The sequence below is a fragment of the Mercenaria mercenaria genome, chromosome 10, assembly GCF_021730395.1.
Source record: "Mercenaria mercenaria strain notata chromosome 10, MADL_Memer_1, whole genome shotgun sequence".
In the NCBI taxonomy this organism is placed as follows: Eukaryota; Metazoa; Mollusca; class Bivalvia; order Venerida; family Veneridae; genus Mercenaria; species Mercenaria mercenaria.
This window is the reverse complement of record NC_069370.1, coordinates 39,099,034-39,126,270: the sequence shown is the minus strand read 5'-3', so window position 1 is coordinate 39,126,270 and position 27,237 is coordinate 39,099,034. Positions and strand designations below refer to the sequence as shown.

The 27,237-nt window shown below is 36.3% G+C and overlaps 1 protein-coding gene across 1 annotated transcript in view; it reads right to left on the bottom strand.

The window, feature by feature from the left end:
* LOC123560801 (fibrocystin-L-like) overlaps positions 1-27,237 on the bottom strand; it is a 63,054-nt gene that overhangs the window by 17,883 nt on the left and 17,934 nt on the right. The window contains exons 18-46 of the mRNA XM_053516888.1: positions 26,490-26,714; positions 25,981-26,114; positions 24,793-24,965; positions 24,385-24,539; positions 23,713-23,863; positions 22,609-22,763; positions 21,962-22,190; positions 21,012-21,287; positions 20,391-20,515; positions 19,387-19,516; positions 18,625-18,805; positions 18,139-18,386; positions 17,274-17,459; positions 16,483-16,656; positions 14,506-15,972; positions 11,778-11,940; positions 10,798-10,954; positions 10,380-10,545; positions 9,658-9,871; positions 9,170-9,176; positions 8,724-9,084; positions 6,970-8,468; positions 5,848-6,016; positions 4,698-4,973; positions 3,800-4,060; positions 3,295-3,543; positions 2,468-2,638; positions 1,686-1,919; positions 143-1,025 (exon numbers count right to left, since the gene is read on the bottom strand). Of these exons, the coding sequence (XP_053372863.1) occupies positions 143-1,025; positions 1,686-1,919; positions 2,468-2,638; positions 3,295-3,543; positions 3,800-4,060; positions 4,698-4,973; positions 5,848-6,016; positions 6,970-8,468; positions 8,724-9,084; positions 9,170-9,176; positions 9,658-9,871; positions 10,380-10,545; positions 10,798-10,954; positions 11,778-11,940; positions 14,506-15,972; positions 16,483-16,656; positions 17,274-17,459; positions 18,139-18,386; positions 18,625-18,805; positions 19,387-19,516; positions 20,391-20,515; positions 21,012-21,287; positions 21,962-22,190; positions 22,609-22,763; positions 23,713-23,863; positions 24,385-24,539; positions 24,793-24,965; positions 25,981-26,114; positions 26,490-26,714 (8,819 nt within the window). The remainder of the gene's footprint in view (positions 1-142; positions 1,026-1,685; positions 1,920-2,467; positions 2,639-3,294; positions 3,544-3,799; positions 4,061-4,697; positions 4,974-5,847; positions 6,017-6,969; positions 8,469-8,723; positions 9,085-9,169; positions 9,177-9,657; positions 9,872-10,379; positions 10,546-10,797; positions 10,955-11,777; positions 11,941-14,505; positions 15,973-16,482; positions 16,657-17,273; positions 17,460-18,138; positions 18,387-18,624; positions 18,806-19,386; positions 19,517-20,390; positions 20,516-21,011; positions 21,288-21,961; positions 22,191-22,608; positions 22,764-23,712; positions 23,864-24,384; positions 24,540-24,792; positions 24,966-25,980; positions 26,115-26,489; positions 26,715-27,237) is intronic.

Here is a 27,237-nt window from a genome sequence, read left to right as displayed (position 1 = left end):
AGCATTATGTGTCTTATACTGTGGTGGGCTTATGAGCGTACTTAATTTTTCGACCAATTATAAGATATTCTAAGATTATTATAGTATTGTATGTATTCATTTCATTTCATTTCATTTTCTAGAAACACTTAACACTACTTACCCTACATTTGGTCTGTGATAGACAATCTTGTTGCTCTCATCTACTTCAATTAAAGTTGATCCCTTTGATATAACGGGATGCATCAAGTCATCATTTGCAACATTTGTGGATACAGCAAAATTTGACTTACACGAGGTACTCCTGTATTTTGCAAATGTGATATTGTTCAAGATCATTAATCCTCCTAAGGCTGGATAAGACATAATGCCTTTCCATGGGTGGGAAGGAAGACCGTTATCGGCTGTGTAGAAACCTGGGAATATCAAACCAACCTTTCCACCAGATGGCGGGAAACTGGGCCGAGCGTTGGTCGACAGTTGGTAATTGGGATCTTGATAGTTAGCAACATCATTGCTGCAGTCAAAGCTACTTGTCTCACCAACAAATGTTGTACTACGCACTTGCATAGTTTTATTTGCATACAGATGTGATAGAGAAGGCGGTTTAATAATAATAGGGAAAAGCCCATTTGTGTTCTCAATAAGTAGATTATTCTCTACAAGGAGGTTCAGTTCGTTCTGATAATAAATGCCATAGTCGTGAGTTTTCCAAACTGTGTGTCCTGCCATTTTAGCACAATCAGTTTGTTTTAAAACGTCATGATATGTAATAACAACGCCCCCAAGTACATTAGCATATGCTTTGTTGTTTTTGTATTTATCAGAAGTGTCATCACAGTCTTGTGGTGGGACATGGAAAGCAATTCTTTCTGCTCCTGTAACAAGATTGTCCTGGAGTGTTAGATCTGTTGCAGAGATAGCTTCAATTCCAGATTCCGATTCGTAATCATAAACTTCAAACCTATCCTGGTATGTTACAGTGCTCACCACCAGAGCCAACAGATTGTTTATCAGATGAGTGTCTTCTGAACTGGTTCTTAGGCCTGTAGCAAAAATGTACAATAATTCGTGAATCGTGTATTTCTAACTACTTATAAAAGAGTTATTGCCAAAATGTGAGTTACTAGAAAATATTATTCAAATAAAGTTGTAAAGTTCTCAGGCCAACAGTGGTTTGGTCATAAACTGATAAAAGCAATAAACAACTAGAGCTGCTTTTGAGAAAACGCATGTCTCCCACAACTGCCTAATCATCTAGATTGGCATTTCTTCTCCATTATGTATCTGAGTCAACCATGCACCAAAACCTGAATCACTGGCATCTGTGTTTTCAGTAATTCAATGGCCACAATTCCGAAGTGCCTATGCAAATATGGCTAGTTATCGAACTTGGCCGAGAAATTATTGGCAAACATATTTTGCTCAAGTTTGGTGAAGATTGGATGAGAACTGTTTGACTTAGACCGCGCTGACAGAAACACAGACAGGAGTAAATCAATATGTCTCCCACCACATTGTCATATATACAAGCATATTACCAGTATGTGATTCGCTTTAGTTTTTAATATGCAATATAAACTACTTTTAGCTTTATTCGTGTTTTCTGGATTCCCAAACAAAAGTTTGAAATCCATTAAAAAATGGGACAGATAATAATTTGTATTACGTTACTGTATTGAAATGCTTATATTTATCATATTTACCGTGGCCAATCGCTCCGAATATTACGTTGTCTGTAATGTTAAGACTTGCAATACCAAATGCTCCAATCGCTGTGCTGAAACCATTATGGAAAGAGCATTTGCTCACGAAAGACGGTTTTACATGACTCACACTCCCAGTTGCTAAATAGGCAAGGGAATATCTTGGATCATACTCATCTGTAAACCCTTCTTGACCAGTATGATAGAACTCCACATTTGACAATCTGGCATAACCTGTTATAAAATGTCATGATATCAATCTCTTTCATTTGATTTCATTCATCTCAAATAGAACTGAACTTTATTTATTCTTACACGAACTGTATCAGTTTAAGACGTAAATTACTTCATAATTGATACTTCCATATTATGTTTAATTGCAACCAATATATGAAACCAAAATAGTAAGAACTGACATAGTCACTAATAAATGTGTAATATATGTAGATCAGGATAATCATTTTTACGGATAAGTTGAGGTATTAGACGTATTTATTAATGTGTAAAAAGATTTGAAGGATCATGACATGACAGTCACTAATCTTCTCGATTTATTTCTACTACATTTATTTGCTACTTGTTGTTTGCTAATTGCATATTTGCTGTTGCGTTTTGCGATTTATTGTTCTTAACTTACCGCTTTGATATTTTCTGTGTAAAATCGGCATAGGTTCTCAGCAGGTTTTTGAGAATGGTAGAGCTATAAAGGTAGAAAGGAAAAATAAACCATAATCGTGGACATCACTTGCCTAACAATTAAGGAGATGCTAATAATTGTATACCTGTGTACGCTTGTCCTTCTGATGTGACTAATCCAACAAGAACACGTGCACCAAATGACTCCTTATACAGATCATCATAGTCTTGTCCAACTATCTTGATATTTCGTGACAACATACCAACAGCAGCGCCAACCTTTATTTCTTGTCCATTCGACAATGTCTCACGGTGAGCTAAATATTAGGTAAAAAACGGAAGATTAATAAAAAATATTGCTGAAGGGTTCTACCAATATTTTATCATAAAAAAAAGCAACAAATAAATCTCATCAATATTCATGATATTACTGCAGCAGTAAATCCTCTTTGCCGACAGTTTGTCCACTGAAATCAAAGGGTATATTTTAACAAGAACATATTCGACAATATGCATAAAAAGTATGACCCAAACAATTGCCTGAATACCACGCCGTATTACATTTGTTTGGTAAACCTTCTGTTTTGACTCAATTTGGACAAAAGATAGACTAAAAAATACACAGAATTATTTCAGCAACTTGACGCCTGAAGAGCAACACAATCTCTGCAGATAAAACATTTTAGATTTAAGATATGTTTATTCCAGATGGAACAGTTTGACTATCAGTTGACGTAATTGTGCAAAAGTCTTCCCTGCTATTAAAATTGTATATTTTACTTTATGATTTCGTGTATGATGAACACAGTGCCGTCTGCCTTAAAGTTATTCTGGAGTTAATATATTACCTTAGCCGCTGTGTTATTGTTGAAATTTTGTTTTTAAAGCCTTTAGTATTTAATGCAAAAGAAATGTACTAGATGTAGTAAGTTTAAAACAGAAATTATGAAATACATATTTTTATTTCCTTTACCTGTATGTAAATACTTCAGCGTTGAGTTCAATGTCAATGTGACATTGTCAGATGCTACCGCTTCAATTTTAAAAGATTCAGTTTGCCATGGATCAAACCCAGTAGGACCAACAACAATTTCATCGCCTTGAGACCATTGGACCTGGTCTGTAAGAACAATTTTATTTGATCCTGCCGTGGCCGTTGTTGCAAGCTCGGTCCAAGTTCTTCCAACATCCTTTCCAAACAGGTCCAAACCTCCAAATACCCCTGTTGATTTAACAATACCTGTATTACTGCATAAACAATACTTCCTTTCAAATTTTAGATTTAAATAGTCCTAAAACATTTAAAAGGTAAATATTATAAACAGAACCCACAACTAAACATGAACACTTCGATATATACACAAGCTGTCAAAAATGTGAAATTATCAATATATTCTAGATTTCAATACATTCATTATCTCTTATTCTCCATATTTTCTAATAAGATTGCAAATATATGTGCTTCTCATAAATCAGACCTATAGCTTTGGATCCAAGTATTGGCCCATCTCCTGGATAATAGTATGGAGATGAATGGTTTCCTCTCAAGGTAATTGTTGCCAAACCATCAAATGCATCATCAGGCCATCCGATAATTAGCCGCCCTCCTTTTATAATGATGAAATCAGCTTCTATTTCATACACAGCTCCTGGAGTGTCAAAAAATTCCAAGACTCCTTCAAGGAATAGAGTTCCAAGCTTGCTGAACGGTGTTGTTTTGTTTACGACAACCCATGATCCTGTGAATAGCAGAGTGTCAAGTCAATGTAAAAGGTACTGGTATCAAAGGCTAATGGGGCAGAGGTACAGTTTACATTTTTCATGAACAGTACAACAGTGGAAACCACATAGTTTCAGAACAATAAAGATTGAAATGATTGTAGAGACCACACATGTTCAATACCAATTATGATTGTAGAGGTAACACATGATCTATATCAGTAACGATTGCTGAGACCTCTCATTAACAATAGTACGATTTTAGACACTATGTCATATAGCCGTCGTTTATATGACTGAAAAATTGTTGAAAAAGACGTTAAACCCAAACACACACACACACACACACATGTCATATAGACCTGAAAGATTATAACTTTCGCTCACGCAGGTATCTATGATTATTATGAACGTTTTGCTGAGAGATCCATGACATGAATGTCTATCAACATACTAAGTATATCATATCATATCAACAAGATTTTATATGCCTTCAGCGTGGTATCAACATTAAATCTGAGTGCAGTTTTATTTCGTAGTTGTATGACATTTTCAGTGAAAATGTCTGTTCTGAAACAAAATTATTCAATAAACAAATTTAATTAAGGAGAGAATAATTGATAAGTTTCGAGATATTGAGAAAGCTGAATACATTACCAAAAGCAATTCTGACATCGTCATAATCCTGTGGTAACCCATATGATCCGCCTGTGTTAGAGACAAAGCTGTCATTGTTAGAGTTGTTCCAAAGTGTCGTATCATCCCAAATGTCAAAGTCGAGGGGTCTTTCTGTAGCAGGAGGAACTGTGTCTGGGTCCGGCGGGGGAATGCAGTTTTCATAATAACATTTGTATGCTGTGAAACTCACTGGTCGATCAACAGAGTGTGCCGTCATCCCTGGACTTGAGCGTCTTGAACGTTTATTTCCATGAACTATATATTAAATAAAATGAATCAATTCAGTGTTACCTGTTTATAGTTTTTCTCATTGGAAGATATTTTCCTAACACAACTTCATAAATGATGCTTTAGTAAATTTGGGGTGTGTATATTTCAAAGAATCAGAATAAATTTGAATATTACACCTTAGCGCGTATTTTTTACATCCCGTTGCCTGAATAGAACGTTGCTCTTTCTACCATTTTCAACAGTTTTAGAAAATTAATCTCAAAATTCAATATTAGCGTATTTTTCTCATTTCTGGATGAAAACGATGAAAAATATTATTTGTGTCTGTTATTTTGTAGGTTCTGACCAAATATTAGTTTAGAAACTTTAATTTATACGCAAGTTCACTTTTTTTACTTTGTTTGGAACAAATTTGTAAAACAATGCAAAAAAACAATCTAAGCTTACTATTCTACCAGAAGATATAATGACAAAGATGCATTTTCAACGAGCAATTCTCCATTTAAACTATATAGACATAGATTGTTTCTCTACAAATGCACTTGGTGTACGTTTTTGTCCATTTATTTTGCTGTTGATGTGCTCTAAATCCTGGATATAAAGCTATTTAACTATTACCGATATATTCAAGTAGGGGACATATAGCAAATCATTACATAACATCTTCTCTAATGACGTCACAATCCTTGTTCGCTTGCTGATGAGTCATAGACCTCGTCAAGAAAAAACAAAATAATATAAAAAGTCTCATTTTTATTTTGTAAAATGAAACTAGATTACTATAAGAACCAGACATCGATTAAAGTTACCGGAACAGATCTATAATTGGTGTTGACTATATATTTATTTTGTTCTGTGTCCAGTCTATCATTCCCATCATTTGAACATTGATACTAACCTATAAACTTCACTTTGCTGTTGGTATTGTCCCATTCCCAGTCTCCGTTTTCAGCTGTTGATGGATCTATACCACCGACGGTTGCATTGATATATGTTTCTCCACCATCAAACGAAAATCTATCTGGCAAGGTTTCAACTACCATTTCCATAAATACATATTCACTTGCCTGCAATGATAAATTATTTCCAATTATATACAATTTTCAAATAAAGATAAAGAATTCTTAACGTCAGTGAACTTGGATGCGTTGCAAGACAATATTTGATACATTTTGTCATAAAATCTGACTAATCAAAATGAAGGACATCAAAGCAAAATAACACATACACAATAGTAACATAAACACCCAGACACCTGGATTATCAACGAAATTTAATCAAGAACTCCTGATATGTGTATTCGTTCGACTCTCAATTAAGGTTGTTCTAAATTTCATGCCAGTTTTATTGACTTAACAAAGGTATTTGATGCGCCATTCTGTCATGTAAAGAAATCTGACTCAGTTAAATACAAACAGTGTAATCCTTGATTTTTTATTTTAATATGTACACTTAAATTTTTACGAAATGCTAGCATGACAATTCATCCCGTACAAATATATTTCTCGAGTTCAAACGTATTCATATCATATATGGATAATATACCGCGTATGTTCAACAAAAAAAGACCAATAATAATATGCTTAAGCTGTCTATCATAAGTTAGTTATCTGTTATCAACATCAGAAAAGGAACGTCCAATTTTCCTTTACAAAGTAACAAATGACTGTGAAAAAATGAATAACTGTTAATCATTACACTGGTTTAATAGTATTTCATAATCATGCTTTCTGAAATATATATTGTTGGGGTTTATTTATCATTCGATGTGCTTTGCATCATTCTGGCATAAACTGCTCTATAATAATGATGTCTTTTTTATGTAAAAAGCCGTAACGACTTATATCGTTGTGTTATCCCTACATTTTATTAAAATCATTATATTTATTCACATACCATATTAAATGACTTTTACTTCAAATAGACAAATATTTCTTCTTATTAATCTACACGATGCAAGTAAAACAGATTCAATGCAGCTGAAAGTATAAAATTCAAGCACATAATACAACAAAGTTACCTCAAAATGTTCAAATCGTCCAGAGAAGCTGATATTATTAATCTGCGCGGCACCTTCAAATTCAAATGTATATGTTGACCCATCAAGCAACGCTAACGCCCATCCAAGTCCGTGACTGATTCGTTTCTCAGCAAATGGACAACTACTTGTACCATACTGGTTTGTGATCATGAAATTTCTGCCCTCTAGAGACTGTGGTGAAGCTTTGTTAAAGGAAAATCTGTGCCATTTGTGATACGGCGGTGGACACATGCTGGCGGCTATACCAAGACTGTAGTCTGGAGCAGATTCACAGTCAGTTGGCAGTGTTCCTGTTGTTGGTAAGATAGCCCAGTTGGCGGCTTTACCTGTAGCGCTTCCGTCTTTGTCCACAATTATACCCTCCCATTCCCATGCGTATACAGCTTTATTTGGAGAATTGACAAACTTTAGTCCCTCTGCGTGATACGTATAACCACCACACAGATCTCCGCATGTTCCATCAATCCTAGTAAAACGGAAGGCTGCACATTCTGAGTCCGCAAAATCAACAAATCTGATATTTACCGCTCTAAATCCTGCCCCGTATGGGAAGATGATACCTCCCTTCGTACAACCTTGTTCTGAACCAGGAATAACTGTAGTTGTACCAACAATTAAGCTATCTGCTATCATAGGGGCATCGTCAGTGTATAAAGGTGCATCAATAACCAATTTCCCCTCGTAACCAGCGAGTTTATTCTGAACAAGAACAAAATTTTTAAACTGTAAAGCACCACTGTTTACAGCCTCAGCACCTTTATCATTGTTCCAAGCATACAACCCATCAAACACAGCCGGTTCGACTTCTGTGCCGCCGCATGCATCCTTTTTGGGAAAGTAGTCTGGGAAAATCCATAATCCAAACCAACCAAAACTGTGAGCAGAATTATTCGAGAAGACTCCAAGTGGCATTGCAATAGGACAGACAGTTTCTGTATATGACGGTCCCTCGGGATGATCATGCATTCTGTACCAATAACCAAAGTGAGTTCCGCCAGCTGCTGCATTATGCTGTATGGTGTTATTCGGATTTGTTACCCAATACGAAGCTGGGGTTACATCATCATTCAAAAGACTAGAACTTTCTCGTACGAAAACAGCTAAATTGTATTGTATCGTATTTCCAGTCTCAATACCGTCTTCTAAAAAGAAAGCACCACCCATGATGTTGTAAATGACAGTCTTTTCAACTAACGTGTTATGGGTACCGTGGATATTAACAGCTCTGTTGAAAGTATGGTGAATGCCACATCCTCTCACATAACTAGTAGACATATCTCCATTCAAATGGAAATGTATTGGGTATCTGCCCAGTCTAAATGCTTGTCCAGCAAATGTGACCTCGGTGTAGGAAATACGAGCTTGTGCCTCATGGGTATCATAAACAGGTGCATGGACCAAAATCATAGCTCCAAACTGGCTACTTCCTATTTCATCCCCAAACCTGCCAAGAAAGCATGTCTGAGTCGCAAACTCCCCTGAAAAATACATGGAGCAATAATTGAAATAATGTTAATTAATTTTACATATTACATGTACTTAATTACTCAACATTCTAACAGACATAAAGGAGCGCATTACCGAACTGGATCAAGATGCTAATATTTCAATATGAATAAAATGGTTTGGAGTATTTTCTTAAAGGATTCTATTCTTTGTAACAAAGTTTGCATTTTATTCTAGCTTACTACAGCAAAAACTGTATTTTATAAAGTAAAACAAAACATATATACCAGTATCAAAGCCTGCTTCGCACGCCTCAATCTTGTCCTCCCATTGTGCATCACTGTTACCCCTAACTACAACATTATGTGTAAGCAGTCCAATTTCAGCCCTGAATTCAACATTTGTACCATCAAATGTTTCCTGTGTTCCCCAATGAGTAGCTTCGAGGGCGGAGTCAAGTGTCAGTGTGCGCTTATCAGATGATATACTGGAAATTGTCTTCTTCTCATTTTCACTCTGAGAGTGTTTATGACCAGTACAAGCAATGGTTATCTCATCACCAACATTCCATTCGACAGGGTCCTGCAACTCAAGTGTACTGGATCCAGCTGATGCAGTAGATGACAATCTTGTCCATGTTAAAGGCACCTCGATACCTATTAATGCATATATAAATAAATGTTATACGTTAGCAATGTATGTAACATATTATGGAAACTTAGAATTTACCTACTTTTCTTCTATCCGTTCAAACCAGCGTTTAAAATATCTTACTTAACCTATTACAAAAATCGGACAGCTTAGAATAATAAAACCATATGAACCTAAAGGTCGTTTTACTGGTATTCATGTGTAAGGCCTGAGCTTGATGATTGTTTACAACCAGATTTCTACAAACAGTTCAATAATTTCATGTTTTTAATTAAATGTAACTCACTGAGTTAGTGTATGCAATGGGAAATTAGGAATGTTTGAATGCGAATCAATATGTTATAAAACTTTTTAACCTTTAGCTTGCTGGTGGCAAGTGATTCTGCCTTTGCGACCAGTGCAGACTAAGATCTTGGTCTGCATTGTTCAAGATCTTAGTCTGCACTGTTCGCTAATCAGTCAGTAATTTTGCAGTGAACGCCCCTTCGAATGATAAATCGTACTGCCCAAACTGAATGACAGACCAGTCCATTTTAGAAATTCAGCAGGGTAATGGATAATAAAAGTAACTTGCCATGAAGATCAAGAGTTCCATTTCTGACTGCCAATACTTTCGTGCCATATATTGGCATTTCCTTATCTCTGTGGTGGCCATGCAAGGTGATGATACCCTTGTGTTGGAAGGGTTGTGATTCTGTGCCCACTTGCAGAAGACCCCCGTCAGTTACCATGATTATTTTAGCCTGAAGCTCAACGTCCTTCTCGTCAAATATCAATTTACCTCCTGAAATATATTGTATTAACTCAAAGATCAGATAAAACTTTCCGTCAGTTTAAGAGTATGATGTTGAATTGTTATGAAACAAAAGCAAAATCCATCACGGATACGAAACAAAATATTAGTGTTAACGCTTTTGATAAAAGAGGCCTCCGTGTGTTAAGGTCGCTTACTTCGAATTATTTGCTGCCTACCACTGTTGTTTCTATGTTGAATGCTATCTAGTTGGATTACGGTTCTGTGTAGGTGTCCGCCTGTGGCAACAATAATGGCCGGATGGGCAACTGGGTTATTCCTTCGCCATCAAAAGTTGAAAAATCTTATAAGACCATAATATCGTTGTGATATTAATCCCAACAAAACACAAAAATATCAATACGTTCAATAAAAAGAAATCTCCTATAAGAATAAAAGCAAGATATCCTAAAATAAAAATCAGGTCGAAAAAAGCGAAAACTGTAAATTTGAAATTTCAGTCTAAATGCACGTTGAGTATTACATTTACTTAACTTACCTTGTATAAGAAGAAAACTGAGTATTGCAGTGTCAGTGTCGAGCAACAGTGTCATACCAGATGGGATGATGATGAATTCGCCTTCCTGAGGTAGTGATACACCACCCCATGTGTATAAGGAGGACCAAACATCTATATAGCTGAAATCTGCATCACCAGCAGATACCTAGATGTAAACAAGAAAATCAATATAAAAATTAAGTCATACAAAATAATAAAGTCCTCATAAATTTCATTGAATGTTATCAGGTTTCAATTCCGCTTAGGACAAATGTCAAAATATAAAGTATAGTTAGGCCTAAAAATAACATTACAAGAAACCACCAAAGCAAACGTATGTCAAGTAGCAAATAACTGTACCAGCATAAAGGTCATTCATAGATTTACATCATATTCATATCTAAGACATTTCACACACCTCATTAGCAATACCATTTCCTGAGACTTGTACTTCTACTTTGGTATCCACAGATCCCAAATGTGGTCCCGTCACACACACGACTTCTGTTTCTGTTGCTGTTGATACAACACATTCAACATCGTCTATCATCACATTTACATCGCCGACAACAGACCTGTTTAATATAGAATTATCTCTTACTGTGGTTTGGTATGGACATGTATAATTCGTTTTTTCTAACATATAATTTTATTCGCCCTCGATTATAAAAAAACATTCGATGACTTCAAAGCATTTCTTAATAAATTTTATATCACACTCTCAAGAATCCGAACCCGTGAAATCCGGCTTGACAATATTGTAATCGACTCTTTCACCATCTTTATTTCTACATGTTACATCTGATCAGATCTTTCAACTGACTTGGGGTGTAAAACCCTTCATGTGCGGAAGACTTCCGGCTGGCATAGAGAAGATGGGAGGCTCTATCCAGGTGCTCGCCAGTGATGAAATCATGCCTGATGGGGCACCTGGGGTTTTCCTCCACCATCAAAAGCTGAACAAGTCACCATTAGACATTAACTGTGCCGGTGTGACTCTAAGTTCAACCAAAACAAAGATCAGACCTTGCTACCATTCAGCAACGAGAATGTTGTATATCTGGCATTTCGGCATGAAACTAACTTACTATTAATAAATATGCAAGATCAAAGATCTGTCTTTCATCAAACTGATTTGGATTTATCTCTGTCTATTTTCGACGGCGTAATGTCTGTAACATGTATATTACACGTGTTGCAAAGAGATTTCCCTAGCATACGGCCAAGCAAATCTTCTCTGTTCGTACATTAGAAATGAATATATAATTCAATAAAATTATAATGAACACGATATTGTTTGAGCGCCAGATATGTACATACAAGCGGATGATCATAATGCTCAATTTTTGAGTACTGTATCTATATTTAGTTTTGTTTGGGTAATTAAATCAGACTTACCCAAATCCTGACCCCGTAATTGTAAGTGTTGTGCCACCACCTGTTCCACCTCGTGTTGGAGTAACATCAGAGACTGTTGGAGTGAGTGCAGCATCATACGTGTAGGAACCGGCCAACGTTTTTGTGAGACCATTAAGAGTTATAGCAACATCACATGTCTGGGCTGTGAAAATTAGGATCGTAATTTTAAATATCCATGAAAAATCTGATACCATCATGCAAAATCTTGCTAATATTTAAAAAGAAGAAGATTATATTTAGATAGTCAGATAATGCTTTTTAATGTAAATCGTAATAATAACTAGAAAATGCTTTTGTAAAAAAGCGCATGTCTCCCCCAATGCAAAGTCCTATAGGCAAGAAGTCAATAGGGGTCAGGAGCGAAAGTCAAAGAGACACTGATGGTTGACTGCAATAGGGATCATCTACTTGGCATGTCCAGTCATCCCGCTAAATTTCAACACTCTTGGCCTAGTGGTTCTCAAGTCACTGTTCAAGCTCCTGTGACCTTGACCTTTGATCAAGTGACCTCAAAATAAATAGGGGTCATCTACTCTGCATGTCCAATCATCCTATTAAGTTTCAACATTATATGTCAAGTGGTTCTCAAGTTATTTTCAAAAAATGATTTTACATGAACAGGCTCCTGTGACCTTGACCTTTAATAGACTGACCCCAAAATCAATAGGGGTCATCTACTCTGCGTGTTCAATAATCCTATGAAGTTTCAACATTCTGGGTCAAGTGGTTCTCTAGTTATGGATCAGAACTGGTTATCAATGTTCAGGCCTCTGTGACCTTGACCTTTAACGGAGTGACCCCAAAAACGATAGGGGTCATTTACTCTGCATGAACAATCATCCTATGAAGTTTCAACATTCTGGGTCGAGAGGTTCTCAAGTTATTGATCGGAAATGGTTTTCCATGTTCAGGCCCCTGTGGCCTTGACCTTTAACAGAGTGACCCTAAAATCGTTAGGGATCATCTACTCTGCATGACCAATCATCCTATGAAGTTTCATCATTCTGGGTCAAGTGGTTCTCAAGTTATTGATTGGAAATGGTTTTCAATGTTCAGGCCCCTGTGACCTTGACCTTTCACAGAGTGACCCTAAAATCGTCAGGGGTCATCTACTCTGCATGACCAATCATCCTATTAAGTTTCAACATTCTGGGTCAAGTGGTTCTCAAGTTACTGACCGGAAATGGTTTTCAATGTTCAGGCCCCTGTGACCTTGACCTTAAATGGAGTGACCCTAAAATCGTTAGGGGTCATCTACTCTGCATGACCAATCATCCTATTAAGTTTCAACATTTTGGGTCACGTGGTTCTCTAGTTATTGATCGGAAATGGTTTTCAATGTTCAGGCCCCTGTGACCTTGACCTTTCACAGAGTGACCCTAAAATCGTTAGGGGTCATCATCTCTGCATGACCAATCATTCTATTAAGTTTCAACATTCTGGGTCAAGTGGTTCTCAAGTTACTGACCGGAAATGGTTTTCAATGTTCAGGCCCCTGTGACCTTGACCTTTAATGGAGTGACCCTAAAATCGTTAGGGGTCTTCTACTCTGCATGACCAATCATCCTATTAAGTTTCAACATTTTGGATCACGTGGTTCTCTAGTTATTGATCGGAAATGGTTTTCAATGTTCAGGCCCCTGTGACCTTGACCTTTGACGAAGTGACCCTAAAATCAATAGGGGTCATCTACTCTTCATGGCCAATCATCCTATGAAGTTTCAACATTCTGGGTCAAGTGGTTCTCTAGTTATTGATCGGAAATGGTTTTCAATGTTCAGGCCCCTGTGACCTTGACCTTTGACTGAGTAACCCCAAAAACAATAGGGGTCGTCTACTCCAGCAGCCCTACAACCCTATGAAATTTGAAGGTTCTAGGTCAAATGGTTATCCAGTTATTGCTCGGAAATGAAGTGTGACGTACGGACGGACGGACGGACGGAAGGACGGACGGACGGACAGGGCAAAAACAATATGTCTCCTGGGGGAGACATAATTATATGTTATTAGATCGAGTATTAAAGTTATTGTGAGCAGCCCTTCCAAGTTACAAACTTTTCCGAACAAGTCATCAATTTATATACAGTATTCAGTGTTTAATATGCCTTAACTATTATAAGCTGTGCATTACATGATCAGTTAGTAAGAAATACATTTACAAATCCCTTTTTTTATATTAGCAAATCAAATTTTAGATTATACAACTTCGTAATAAGTCATTGTTTGTGCCTTTACAAATCTGATTGATAAACTTCAGAACACAAAATGAAAAAAAATATGGAAATGAAAAAAATGCAATAGCCGTGAATTTGACAAACAATAGTTTTATATGACATTATGGTAGAAACAAATATAACATATAACTGACCTGTATTTGCAGGAGTTTTGCATGTGTACTCAGATGATGTAGTTTGTACCTGCGCACAGGTGAGACCGCAAACTGTTACGGTAGCTGAATCATCGAACCCTGCTCCTGATAACACAACTGTCTGGCCACCAGCTGTACCTCCTAATTTGATATAAATTTATTTTAATGTCAAAAACGGATTTTATAAATGTAACTGGTTAATTTGCTCATTACCTAAAACATTAAACAGTCAGATTAATGTACTATTTAACACATATATTTTGATTTTTTCATCATGTATCAATGTTTTGTTTATATTTTTAGAGAATTTTAAGAAACAGAGTAACGAAGTTTTCTCACCTACAGTTGGAGAAATACTATTGAGTGACAGCTGGTATTCAAACTGCTGGTCAGTGTTTGAGCGACCTAGTCCTTCAACATAGACGGAGACTGGAACAGACCCTGTAGAGTGACTTCCCAAGGTGCACTGAATTTGTGTGCTAGAACTTGAAGTGACAGTGCAATCAGCATCGTTCAAAGTGACAGATACAGCGCCACCACCAAAGCTTGAACCGGAGATGGTTAAAGTGTCGCCTGAAAATCCTGATGAAGGACTGACTGAGGTGATTGTTGGAGTTGAACCAGTACTGAAACTATACGAGGAAGGAGTGTAAGAGACTCCATTTGATGTTATAGATACAGATACCGAAGCAGCTGCATGTGGTCGAGTCTCACAGATGACCTCTGACAGAGTGGTTGAGATGATATCACACGAAGTACCATCGATTGTTACTGCTGTATCATTCTCTACAAAACCGTTGCCTTGAATTGTAATTACTGTTTCACCATTGACACTTCCTGATGAAGGTGTTACTGTTGTGATGGTTGGAGTTCCGTACATCTTCAAACTGCCAGATGCCTTTCCATAATCTTTTACACGTACGATAACATCATTATCACCAGCTGGTATGTTATCAATACTAGCTGTCAGTGATGTATCAGCAGCGGATGTGACTGTTGCCAATGCCCCACCAATCGTCACCTCTAGCTCTGAATTCGTTGTTCCAAATGATGTTCCAGTAATAGTTACTGTGGTTGTACCTGACATGCTGTCCGGGTCAATTGTTGTAACCGAAGGTGTCCATAATGTAGCATAGGAAAACCTGCATGTCCTAGTTGATGTCTCGCATTCTGCAGTTAACGGGTTTCCGTTTACATATGCATGGACCTCAATATCCCTCTCTCCTTGTGAAGAAGCTGGGCTCTCGCAAATGATCTCAGTGTAAGAGTTGTCAATAATCTCGCATGTGGAGGTACCGATATACACCATGGGAGAATCACCGAAACCAAACCCTGTTATTGTAACACGTGCACCTCCTGCGAGCGAACCAGAAGTTGGCGTTATCGTTTCGATATTTGGTATCAGCCCGAAGCCTTTATCTTCATCTGATGTAATTTCAACGAGTGCATTACCACGATTACCAACTCTTACAGCCACAGGGTACAATACACCGAGATCTGGCTCTTCAGATTTAGCAAAGTTGCAGGTGACCATTGTATCGCTTGAGGATGTAACATCACAGCTATAAGCACCGAAACTGATCTCATTCTGACAGTCAGTATTTGAAAACCCTTCACCAGATAACGTAACTGTCGTTTGAACTGTTCCATTATTGACATCTATAGAGCTGACAGTTGGGGTACTACATGTCCAGAATGCGAAGTTGAATTTACTTGAATCGCCCCCTGTTGGTTGACTATCCGAACACGTGTCGATTCCTGTGGTGACTGACTTACAGCCAGATGAATCGCTTGGATCAGCGGCTCCTGGATTGATATATTTTAAAGAAAAAGCATTTAATATTTTACCAACGACTTGTATTACATGTTAGAAAATCTAAGTAATAAAATTTATAAAAATGATCCATGTATTTTAATTTGTAATCAGTCTTAGAATACTTGTTCAATTCAATTCAATATATTTATTGCATTAAACATGTTACACATATTTATAGCAACACAATACATTAAATACAATAGAAGACATGGATTTCTTAAACAATATACACTTTTTGCAAAAGAGCATAGATGTTTGTGGATATTGGAAAAAGGTTCTTAGTTTATAGGGCAATTTGATTCTTGTTCTTTTATATAATAATCTAAAGCCACGATATTATCAATGGTTACAATTATTATAAACAATTGGAATGTTGGAACAATATCCATTATTCAAAGTTTTCAATAGAATGGCCAAATCATTATTGCAGTATATAATTCTATGGTCTTAAAAACTTTATATATGCTAGCATTTGCAAAATAAGTGCCTAATATGTGTACCTCCAACGTTATGTAAAGCCTCAATGCCACCGACTTTTACACTAATCTCCTCCAGTCTTGATTGTGCAGCGGTTACTTCTACAGTTCCAGAGTAGTGTTTAATGCTCCACGGATCCACGTATCCACTCCACACATAGAATATTCCAGTTTCTGTGAACTGCTTAGTATACTGACCTAAAAAAAGAAAGCGGATTTAGATTAGCTTGGTAAGGAGACTATTCTGAGAGGCGGTGAAGGCTCAGCGACCATTAGACACTATGGCCTCCATCCTCTCACACTGACTTATGTGGGAAACAAGTCAGCACTAAATCATACCGATACGGATTCTATGATAATTGACTGCTGTTAATAAATGAAATTATGTTGACAAATCATAAAAGTTTTTTAGAGATATATTGCATCCTCATGATCAAACTATTTCACTGTTTATTCCGGAAGCTTATTGAAAATGAACAGCGACTATTTCCTGCGACAGTTCCACCCATTTTATCAAACATATACTTCAGCACAGCTCTTCTTAATGTACCATAATATGACACTGCGCAGGAAACAACTGACAATTTCAAAGAAAGGAATAGAACATAAGCATCGCTACAATAAAATGATATTATAAGAAGTATTTTCAATAGAATACTAGTATTATATTAAGACTATGTATCCCTATGTTCTTATCTAATAACATTTTCTTGAACTAGTTTGCATTTGGAATATATCTGGAAACGTATAAAGTTTGTAAAAGTGCTCTTTTCCTTCTCATACATGCCTGTACTGATTTTGCAAAACCAATATACCATTTTTGCTAGGAGTTCCACTACTAAATCCTCCAATTTTAGCTTTGGTTGCGCTTGGACTTTCAACCTCGATGATGGCATGAGTGACATCATTTACAAAGTCTGGGGTCTCCCATGACCACGATATAGAATCTCCTGCATTTATCTTGATGTATGATTCGTCGTATGCGTAGAACACACCAAACTCTGTAACAAGACGAATAACAATCTTTGTCTGTATTTGTTTGTCGTTTTTCAACAGTATTTCAGTTATGTACCGGCGGGCAGTTAGCCTAACCAATGTTCCTGGATTCTGTACTAGTACAACCCTGTTCTCCTGAAGTAACTGCCAACTTCCCCACATGAATCAGAGGTGGAGGACGAATGATTTCAGACACAATGTCTTTCATCATATTGTCATGGAGAACATAGGTCTCACCCGAGGATCGAACTCTAGACCCCGGGATCTGTAGATCTTCGCTCTTCCTATTGAGCTAAGCGGGTCGGCTTTTGTCTGTATAGGTCAAAAGGAAAGTCTTCTATTTTAACACAAAATATTACATTCCTTTTGTAAATGTTTTGTCTTTGATACAACTTTTTACAAACAATTCATTGTCAAAAATGTGTTTATACAAATACAATATGATAACATTTATAAACGTACCAAAAGGTAAATGGTCCAAATTTTAAGCAAACAATGCATGTCCTAGAATCATGACAATGTTCACATGAAAACTGAAAAAATCAAGAAGATATAAAAAGAGGACACTCACCTAAAACAGAAACTGATAACGTACTAGAGATAACTGCATTTCTTTCAAAATATCTCAATAATTCAATAAGATCTTATTTTGATATGAGACAAAATTTATCATTATAATACTACCTTGAGATGTGCCCTTGTTTGTAACTGAATGTGTCGTAGCTGCATTCGTAATATCACACACAATCTGAGTATCAGTTACTGTATCAATTTCGCATTCAACATCTCCAACATTGACATCTACCAGGGTAGCATTAGTGCCAAACCCTGTTCCAGTTACAGTCAGTTTGGTCCCGCCCAATATGGAACCAGTTAGTGGGAAAACATTTGTTATACCGAGATCAACATCAACGCTTGGTATATCACCATTCCTACAAACATTAATTCAAATATTCATAAAACTTAAAACATATTGCATTAAGCATTTAGACAGGCTATATGTATCACATAAATGAACTTTAGTACCAGGTTTTAACATTTCTTTTCAAGGCAAATTGAAGACAAAGTTACAAACAGAAAGATAAGACCGAAGTCATCCAAAGGGACACACAATCTGTTTATGTCACTATAAATTTTCTCTATGTCAACAAAGGTAATTGGACAACTAACCCGTCAGTTGCAAGACCATTGCTTGTCTCCACCTTGAGTTCATGTGTGCCAGCAGGGACACCAGATACATCAACTTCAATTTGGGAATCTGTCCATGAAGCTATAGTCCCTGCCACTGAACCAACATGTACCCTGCCAGAAGTTGAGGTAAAGGACGAACCGGAAATGGTCAATCTACCCCCTGCGTATAAAAGATACAAACGATGGTAAACATTTGCAGAAAATCGCCTTTTAGTTTAAACTCATTTGGATAGTTCGCAGCTAATTTAAATAGGTCTGATTAGAATCAGTTATCACTCTTAAGTCATTTTCTGAAAAACAAAACAGTACTGATGACAAATGAGAAGGTATGCAGTTCACTTTTTTGGGTACACCACTGTGTACACATGTATTTTAATATCCACAACCTTACACGGTTACACTAGATTCTTGTTAGGACGCTGATTTGAATGTATCTGTATCCCTATATTACTTTTAGGACGCTTCCTGGAATACAGCTGTACCTCTATATCTTTCTCTTTGTTCGTAAATATTCAGGCACATGAACCCATTTACCTTAGTGTTGCAATATGTTATTCAAATCTTTGATCTTCTAGATAAGCCAACGACAGAAAGAACACAATCTTTCAGTTATTTCAAGCACAATGAAACAACTGTTTAAAGTGGAAACACATGCGTGAAATAAATGAACATTATATTAGTATTACAGTTTTCTCTAAAGCTGATGAAACGTTCAAGTCAAAGTAGCATGAAAAGGCTTACCAAGCACTCCAAGTGTGGTTGGTGTCACGCTGCTTATAGTTGCTGTCAGTGAGGAATCATATGTATATCCTGAGTAGGTCAACGTGGTCGAACCTTGCTCGATCTCAACGTCATGTGTCCCATCTGATTTCTGGAAAAGAAGTATTAAATCATGTTTCCAGTACAATTCACATTAGATTTTACCTTTCCTTAGTGACATAAGTGATTATTAATGCGCTTAGAAAATGCTCTTCTTGGACATAACATGTCTTTCATCAGTTATAAGCATATTACAAAACGACATCACATAAAATGTTACAAATGTGTTGTAAATGTAAAATGAAATTATTCAACAACAAGAAATGTATAACAACTTAATAATAAGGTTTTTTTAGGAGGCGATGGGTGGAGGAGGAGTTGACGTCACATCGACATAATTATTGGTAATATGGCGACTTTCCAGCTTTTGATGGTGGAAGAAGGCCCAATGTGCTCCTCTGTGCATTATTTCACAATGGGCGGGCACCTGGTTAGAACCACCGACCTTCCGTAAGCCAGCTTCATGACTTCCTCACATGAAGAATGATACACCCAAAGCAAGGTTGGAACCCACATCGGTGAGGAGCAGGTGATTTGAAATTAGCGACATTTACCGCCCTTCCACGAAGGCCTCTTAAATACTATGAAAATAAAATAGAAATAAAGGTAGACATTGGACGAAATATTGCGTAAACTCTCTTAACCCTTATCCCGCTGAATTTCTATTATGAACTGGTCCATCTTCCAATTTGAGCAGTACCATTTATCATTTGAAGGGGTGTTTACTAAAAATTTACTGACTGAATAGCGAACAGTGCAGACCATGATCAGACTGCACGGATGTGCAGGCTGATCTTGGTCTGCACTGGTCGCAAAGGCAGAATCACTTGCCGCCAGCAGACTAAGGGTTAAGGAAACACTTTACAAGTGCATGTGCTAAACATAATACCATACAACTATGTAAATAGATAATTGGAAATCCATACCATGGCAGGAACAACACATTCAATCTGGTCTGGCTGAACACTTCTAACATCACAAGACGCTGAATTGATAGTTACTGACGCCCCATCCTTAAAACCGTAACCAGAGATTGTCAAGGTTACTCCACCTATCAAATTAGAATATAGCAATTCACAAAATTAAATTAGAAGTCAAACAAACGTTTACTCTGTCAAGAATGGCTTGGTTGACTACTACATAATAATAACATCAAAATGTATGACATAACATAAATCATTCAGTGTAAATGCCAGTATAACAAGAGCATTAGTATAAATATTCACCTAATAACAGAATAAAACAGTTGATATATTTGAAATATATCTAGTTTTCAATAGTGTTATAACAGAAATATATGAGCCACAATATAGTGCATTTGCGACCAGCATGGATACAGACCAGCATGCGCATCCGCGCATTCTGGTCAGGATCCATACTGTTCGCTTTCAAACCTTATTGCAATTAGAGAAACCGTTAGTGAACAGTATGGATCCCGACCAGACTGCGCGGATGCGCAGGCTGGTCTGGATCCATGCTGGTCGCAAATGCACTATGTTGGTTTTTCCATGGTACGGCTCATATCATGTATATTAAAACACACGTACCTCCGAGACTACCTGATGTTGGCGAAATACTATCAATATTAGCTGTGTACTCAAACATCACATCTCCGCTAGAGTGTTTGGCAAAACCTTTACCATCTACATTCACCATGACTTTATGTTGACCGACTGGACCATTTCCAACATCACACGTGATGCTAGTAGCTGTAGAAGCTGTAACTGAACAAGCCACATCTCCAATGGAAACTGCATTCTTAGTTATATCTGTACTGAAGCCAGTACCACTGATACTGATGGAAGTGCTGAGAGCAGAGGTTCCTGGAAACATAGGAATAAACATACTGAGAATTTAAAAGTGCGACAAAAATGAAAGTGATATTAACAGTAACTTGATCTGCAATGTTGTTACAAATGTATTTAGCCAGGCCTGGATCCCGGGATTATGATCCTGCCTGGTAAAAGTATTTGACGCTTGGAAAATTCGTGACGCCATCACTACGTCATTTTTGATTATATGTTATGTTCGTATCCGATGGGAGTGGAATACAGGTGTTTAAATTCGTTAGTGAAATACATGCTGTATTTCAGACAGGAAATGCGTATACACTCCTATACTAGTATTGCACTTTGTAAAATGTTAAGCTATAACAAAACTATTATAAACAAAATTGTTTAAAATCCCTTCAAATTCAATCATAAAGCGTTACTGTGACAGTATAAAGTACTTTATGGAAATATTATTCTGATTTTACAAGCTTTTTCATTATTTATGGAAGACTCAATAACGATACTACTAGACAACGAAATTGAACTAACATGGCTCGTCTTTTGAAATCAAATAAAAACGATACGATAGTAATACAAAATATTTGTAATGCACATTTTTTTCGTTAACTTAACACTACGATTCAACTTAATTGCGTAAGTTCAGATATTGCATAAGTTCTATTATTATGATATGTCGATTGTAAAAATGATGTAGGAATGCTTACCTGTAGATGGCGACACGGATGTGACAGTCGGGGTAACAGATGATTTCCACTGGAAGGAACAATCTCCAGAACAAGCCGTTGGTACATCATTGATGTACAGTCGCACCTGCGGCGTGCCGTGTACAGTTGTAGCCATATCACCCGTGAGCGGTGTGTAAAACAATCCACCATCTACAGATGTTGAGATACTGGCTGCAGGATTTATACCATCTAGCTGCGCATTTTTCACCTTAAAGGTTAGAAATTGAAAGTTTATTGCTACATTTAAGAGTAATAGTTGTTGGCTATAGTTTGTAAAGGAATCTACCATCTTTCCTAGAACATATTGCTTTAGCTTCACGTCAGTCATCATATATTGAGGGCTTAGAGCGAAACTGGTCTACCTGTATAGAGAAATAGAAGCAGACAGACCAGTGTCGCTGTATGCCCTCGAAATGACGAATACATTTAGCTTCAGCGCACAGTAAGAAATCAGGATATCCCTATCTATTCTTGAATAGTTGTAAATTCTTCATTTACGTCTAAATTACACTATATTGACAACCAATCTACACGAAACTGTTAGCCTTAACGCACACACGCCTGCATCTTTAAACAACTCTCAATAATTACACATTATATTAAAAATGCTGTAACACACGACTTACTTTCATTTCTCCTTGGTCTCCAGGAAGTGTCAGGAATGTTACCGACAAATCAAAGTTTGCACAGTCCCCTTCTTTTGTCACTGACAACGATCCTATTCCATTTAGTGACGCAAGTTCCTTGCTGAAGTCCTTTTCCTCAAGTGATATATTCAGTCCTAAAAAAAAAGTTTTGTTTATTTACATTTTGGTTTGAAGTCAAATAAACAAGAGTTTCAATGTTAAAATGATCGTTTTATCATATGAAAAAAATGTAAAAGTCAAAATAATACAAGCCATTGTAATTGCTCAACATGTGTTAGCCCATGCGTAAACGTAATTTCTATCATCCGTAAACAAACTTTTGTTCATTAATTAATCTTAAAAGATAAAACTAAAAACAAGAAATAGATCTTTTTGATATATCAGTACTGTTACCATTTTCGTCAATTAAATTAAGAGTGTACAAGATAAAAAAAAAAGACAAGCAAACCATATAAAAGAATTTTTTTGTTGTTGTATTTCTACGGTGCCCCTAAAGTGACATGTTACACACTTTTTTCCACTTAGGTAATGTGAGACTTTTTTTTATTTCGTTTAAACGAAATAAAAAAAGTCTCACATTACCTAAGTGGAAAAAAAAGTGCGTAACATGTCACTTTAGGGGCACCGTATATTCAGTGCCAGATTTATTCATTCAGCAATATTAGAGACAATAATTGAGGTAAACGATAATCTTTAAAAATTGTAACGTGCAAGTAGACTCCCTGGAAGAACTGAGCACAAGCAAAGAGCGACAGTCACATATTGCAAAGTATGCCAATCACAGGCAGAAACTGTAGTAGAAAGTAGCAGATTGGTTGCTTAAAAAACCATCAACAAGTACATGTTTAGGTAATGGACCCCGGCAATGACAATCGGCGATTTCCGTGCCATTATGTTTCTTCCGAGTGCGATTTCGGCATCCTTCGGTCATAACAGAAATTATTTTTCATAACAACCGGAGAATAACGAAATTCGCTTCCGGGGAACACGTAAACGAGCGGAAATTACCGGTTGTTCTTCGGGTCCACTACCTTAAACCATACGTTAACACTCTACATGCACAGAGTAGGATAAATAGCGTACCGGTTTTAGTTTTGCCGTTAAACATTACGTCTAACATTCCAGTAACTGGTGGAGAAGCTTCAGACGTCCTTGTAACGCTTATAGCCCCATTACCGTTGTACAGTGTTGAGGTCACCGACGAACTTGGATACGATAACTTTCCACTTGTCACCTGAGTTCGAACAAAGTTTGATATTTAACAATAAAATAAAGAAGACAACCAAATTTCGAAGAAAAATCATTGAAAACGAAATAAATGGGCATAAATATACATTGTCAAAGCTTTAATTGTTCACAGGAAGAAAGCTATTAACATCTAGTAAATAACGCACATTGTTTATTTATGCTTACATTCATATAATTAATATTTGTAAACAAACGCAGACTGTTTAATCTTAATTACAAACAATGAGAAATATTGTTTCAATTCTAACACTTTAGAAAGGATTAGTTCCGACATCAATCAAGTATTTATTGCCAGTTTTTATGGATTTCTTTTCCAGCGTGCCCCTTTGACGTTTGACGCTATGACGTCATAATCGTGACGTACAAACAAACAGTGAGTTGTTGTAAAATAACAAATATTTTTTCAGTCTTTTCAGAAAAAATTCGGGCCCTGTTAGAATATTTGATATATCAATAGTGTACAATGTACATAAAAAAGCAAGCGTTTGTATCTATAATTATACCAACCCTTCCGTTTGCTAATTCGAACAAAGGAAACTCATTTCCACATTCGAATGGTTTCAGCGTGACTGTGTACTCTGTGCTGGACGCGCTGCTCACAGTGACGTCATTAATAATGGCGTTGTTGGGACGTGCAGGGCGTCGTCGTCGTACGTTTATCTCTATAGTTATAGAAAACATGGGAGATTATCAAAGTCGTTTTATTTTAACGCATGTAATGTACCATAACAGTAATTTGTGCATTTAAAAGACTTTAATATGCAGAAGAACATACTTTTGAAGACAATAATGTTCTTATTTAATGTGCTTTCAACGATGAGCATAATTTCTAATGACCATACATAACAGAAATGCATTTTATGTATAATGTTCACATATGCATGAATTAATTAAATCATCATTATCTTTACATACCAGGATCTTCAGTGGTTATTTTCTGACCAATTACAACAGAGTCAACATAGCCGGACTGGTCCTCATTCAGACTAAAAACCCTAACTTCTTCCAGTCTATGCTCGGTATCAGTTGGCTGTAAGGCTTTTGCCTCGTCGTACACGTTAACACACGTATAATACCATGTCTCTGATCTGGAATATACACAAAATAGTGACATAAATGATGGCAGTCAGCCGTTTACGTAGCTTATATTGGTTTACTTGCATCCTCGTATTTCACGAATTTGCTTAATTATGCTGTCTTGTAACTTCATGAGAAGATGAAAATATTTTTATAGTATTTGTTGCGATATAAGGTCTAGGGCTATCTTAAGAAGTCGTACACGCAACCTAATCGAATGTTTTGATCTTATTACATGTTTTTCAGTGTATTGTCGAAATATTAGAGGGAAATATATCTGGTATTTTCATAGTGAAAAATATCAAATATATTTTTCACTGGTAAGAAACTTTAAAATTGGTAAATTTAGCCGAAACATGTAATTAAAAGGTTTTTTTTTTGTTTTACATATAAGTTCAAAATATCTTGCACTCATGAACACCATATCATGTCCAGAAATGAGACCGTGTTTTGAAGAGTATTGTCCCTTGATTATTAAGCCAGATCGGTTAAATTTGGTTGTTTCCCTTTATACCATCTTAACGCGAGTATCGACTTTTGTTAATCTCTCTTATCTTGATAATCTTGACCTTACACTGGTTTTGTTAATTAGGGGTATTGCGACAACATTGCGAAACTTTTTATACAAGCGGAGTTTATACCTTGCCCGAGGCAATTTGCAGTGTATTCCTCAAATTGGTGATTTTAAATGATAATCGGGTTTTTGTTTCAAAATTGAGAGCCGGGAAGGATATTCCCATTTTAGATATATATTTAAACTTTTGATTATATCTTTTAAGGGCAAAATATATGTGAATCATAAATTAAAAGTTAATTAATTAAAAAATAATTTTTGAAATTTAAATATTTTTATTCAAACATGTAATTTAAAATAACAGTTTTAACGTCACTCGTGAAAATATTGCAGCTGGAATTCACTCGTGAAAGATATTTAAATCTTACATCTAAACAACTAGCTACCCTCTATAAATCAATAACTTGTATGAGTGGAAATGTTGTTTCTACAATATAAAATGTATAACTTACTCCGTGTCTGAATCTGTTTTGAAGTTATGGGTGAACCAGTGCCACCTTTCCTCAGTTTCAAAATTTGTTGATGATTTGTACGAGAATTTCATTCCTATGTAATTCCGCAAGAACCCCTTGTAAGCAAAACACATCTGAAGAAAGAAACATAGACTGGATAACAAGACCCAATAGAATTTAGATTTTTTTTTGTTTAAGGCAAACAGGCTATCGGACAATCGAAGTTTGTACTTTCCAATAATCAACAAGTAGAATTCCTTAAACCTTGGCAATGAAAACAAGTTTGAATAAGCACGAAATTTATAATAACTATACAAAAACTAATAAAAACAAAGATATCAAATTGAGTGAACTTAAAGACATATAAGAAATATTTAGTTTTTAGATGCAAAAAATATGCAAATTTCGTGAACTTAAAAACATACAAAATATATAGTTTTTAGATGCAAAATAATATGCACTTGACATATGAATAAAATATTATAGATTTTATATGCAAAATAAGTTACCACGCCATAAGATGACAACATTATTCCAAAATCTTTTTCTTTCTTCTTGTAAATACGAAATGGGTCTTTTAAAGAATATCTTCCACAGAATGGCTCCGTATCTTTCACAATTGTGCCGGTAAACTCTGAAGAATATTCTTCAAAACTCTGGTAATACTTCGCCGTCCTTGGTGAAAACACATCCGGGCACTTCGCTTCGAACATAACCTCAATAGCAGCCTCAAGCTATAATTGTAACAAAAATGAAAGAAAATTAGGAGAATTACATTAAATAATAGAATTCTAATTCTGTTTAGATGGAGTATTTCCTAGAATATCACATAGGAATAACATTTAGTTTTCAATAAACTGTTAACATCATCGTATAATGATGATTATAAAATATTTTTACTATTACCTCCGTTTTTAGAATCATTTTCATTTTTACCAAGATATTCAACAAAACATATAACCCTATCTCTGCAATTCATTTTAGCCTTCATTAGCATACATATGATATTAGTAGTAGAACTAATAGCAGCAGTGTATTATAATGCCGCCCCTTTTGAAAGCGCCTGTCATTTTAACTTACGCGAAACAGTTGCCTTGTATACATCTACTCCCGATTCCTGCCGACCAGGCAGAAAGGCAATAACATTCTTTAACTAACTGGCGCCTGTACAGATCATTGTGTGGTTTGAACCTTTGACCTCCGGCCCCAAAAGCGGATACATGCAGTAACTACTAGGTGTATGGTACATATACGTTG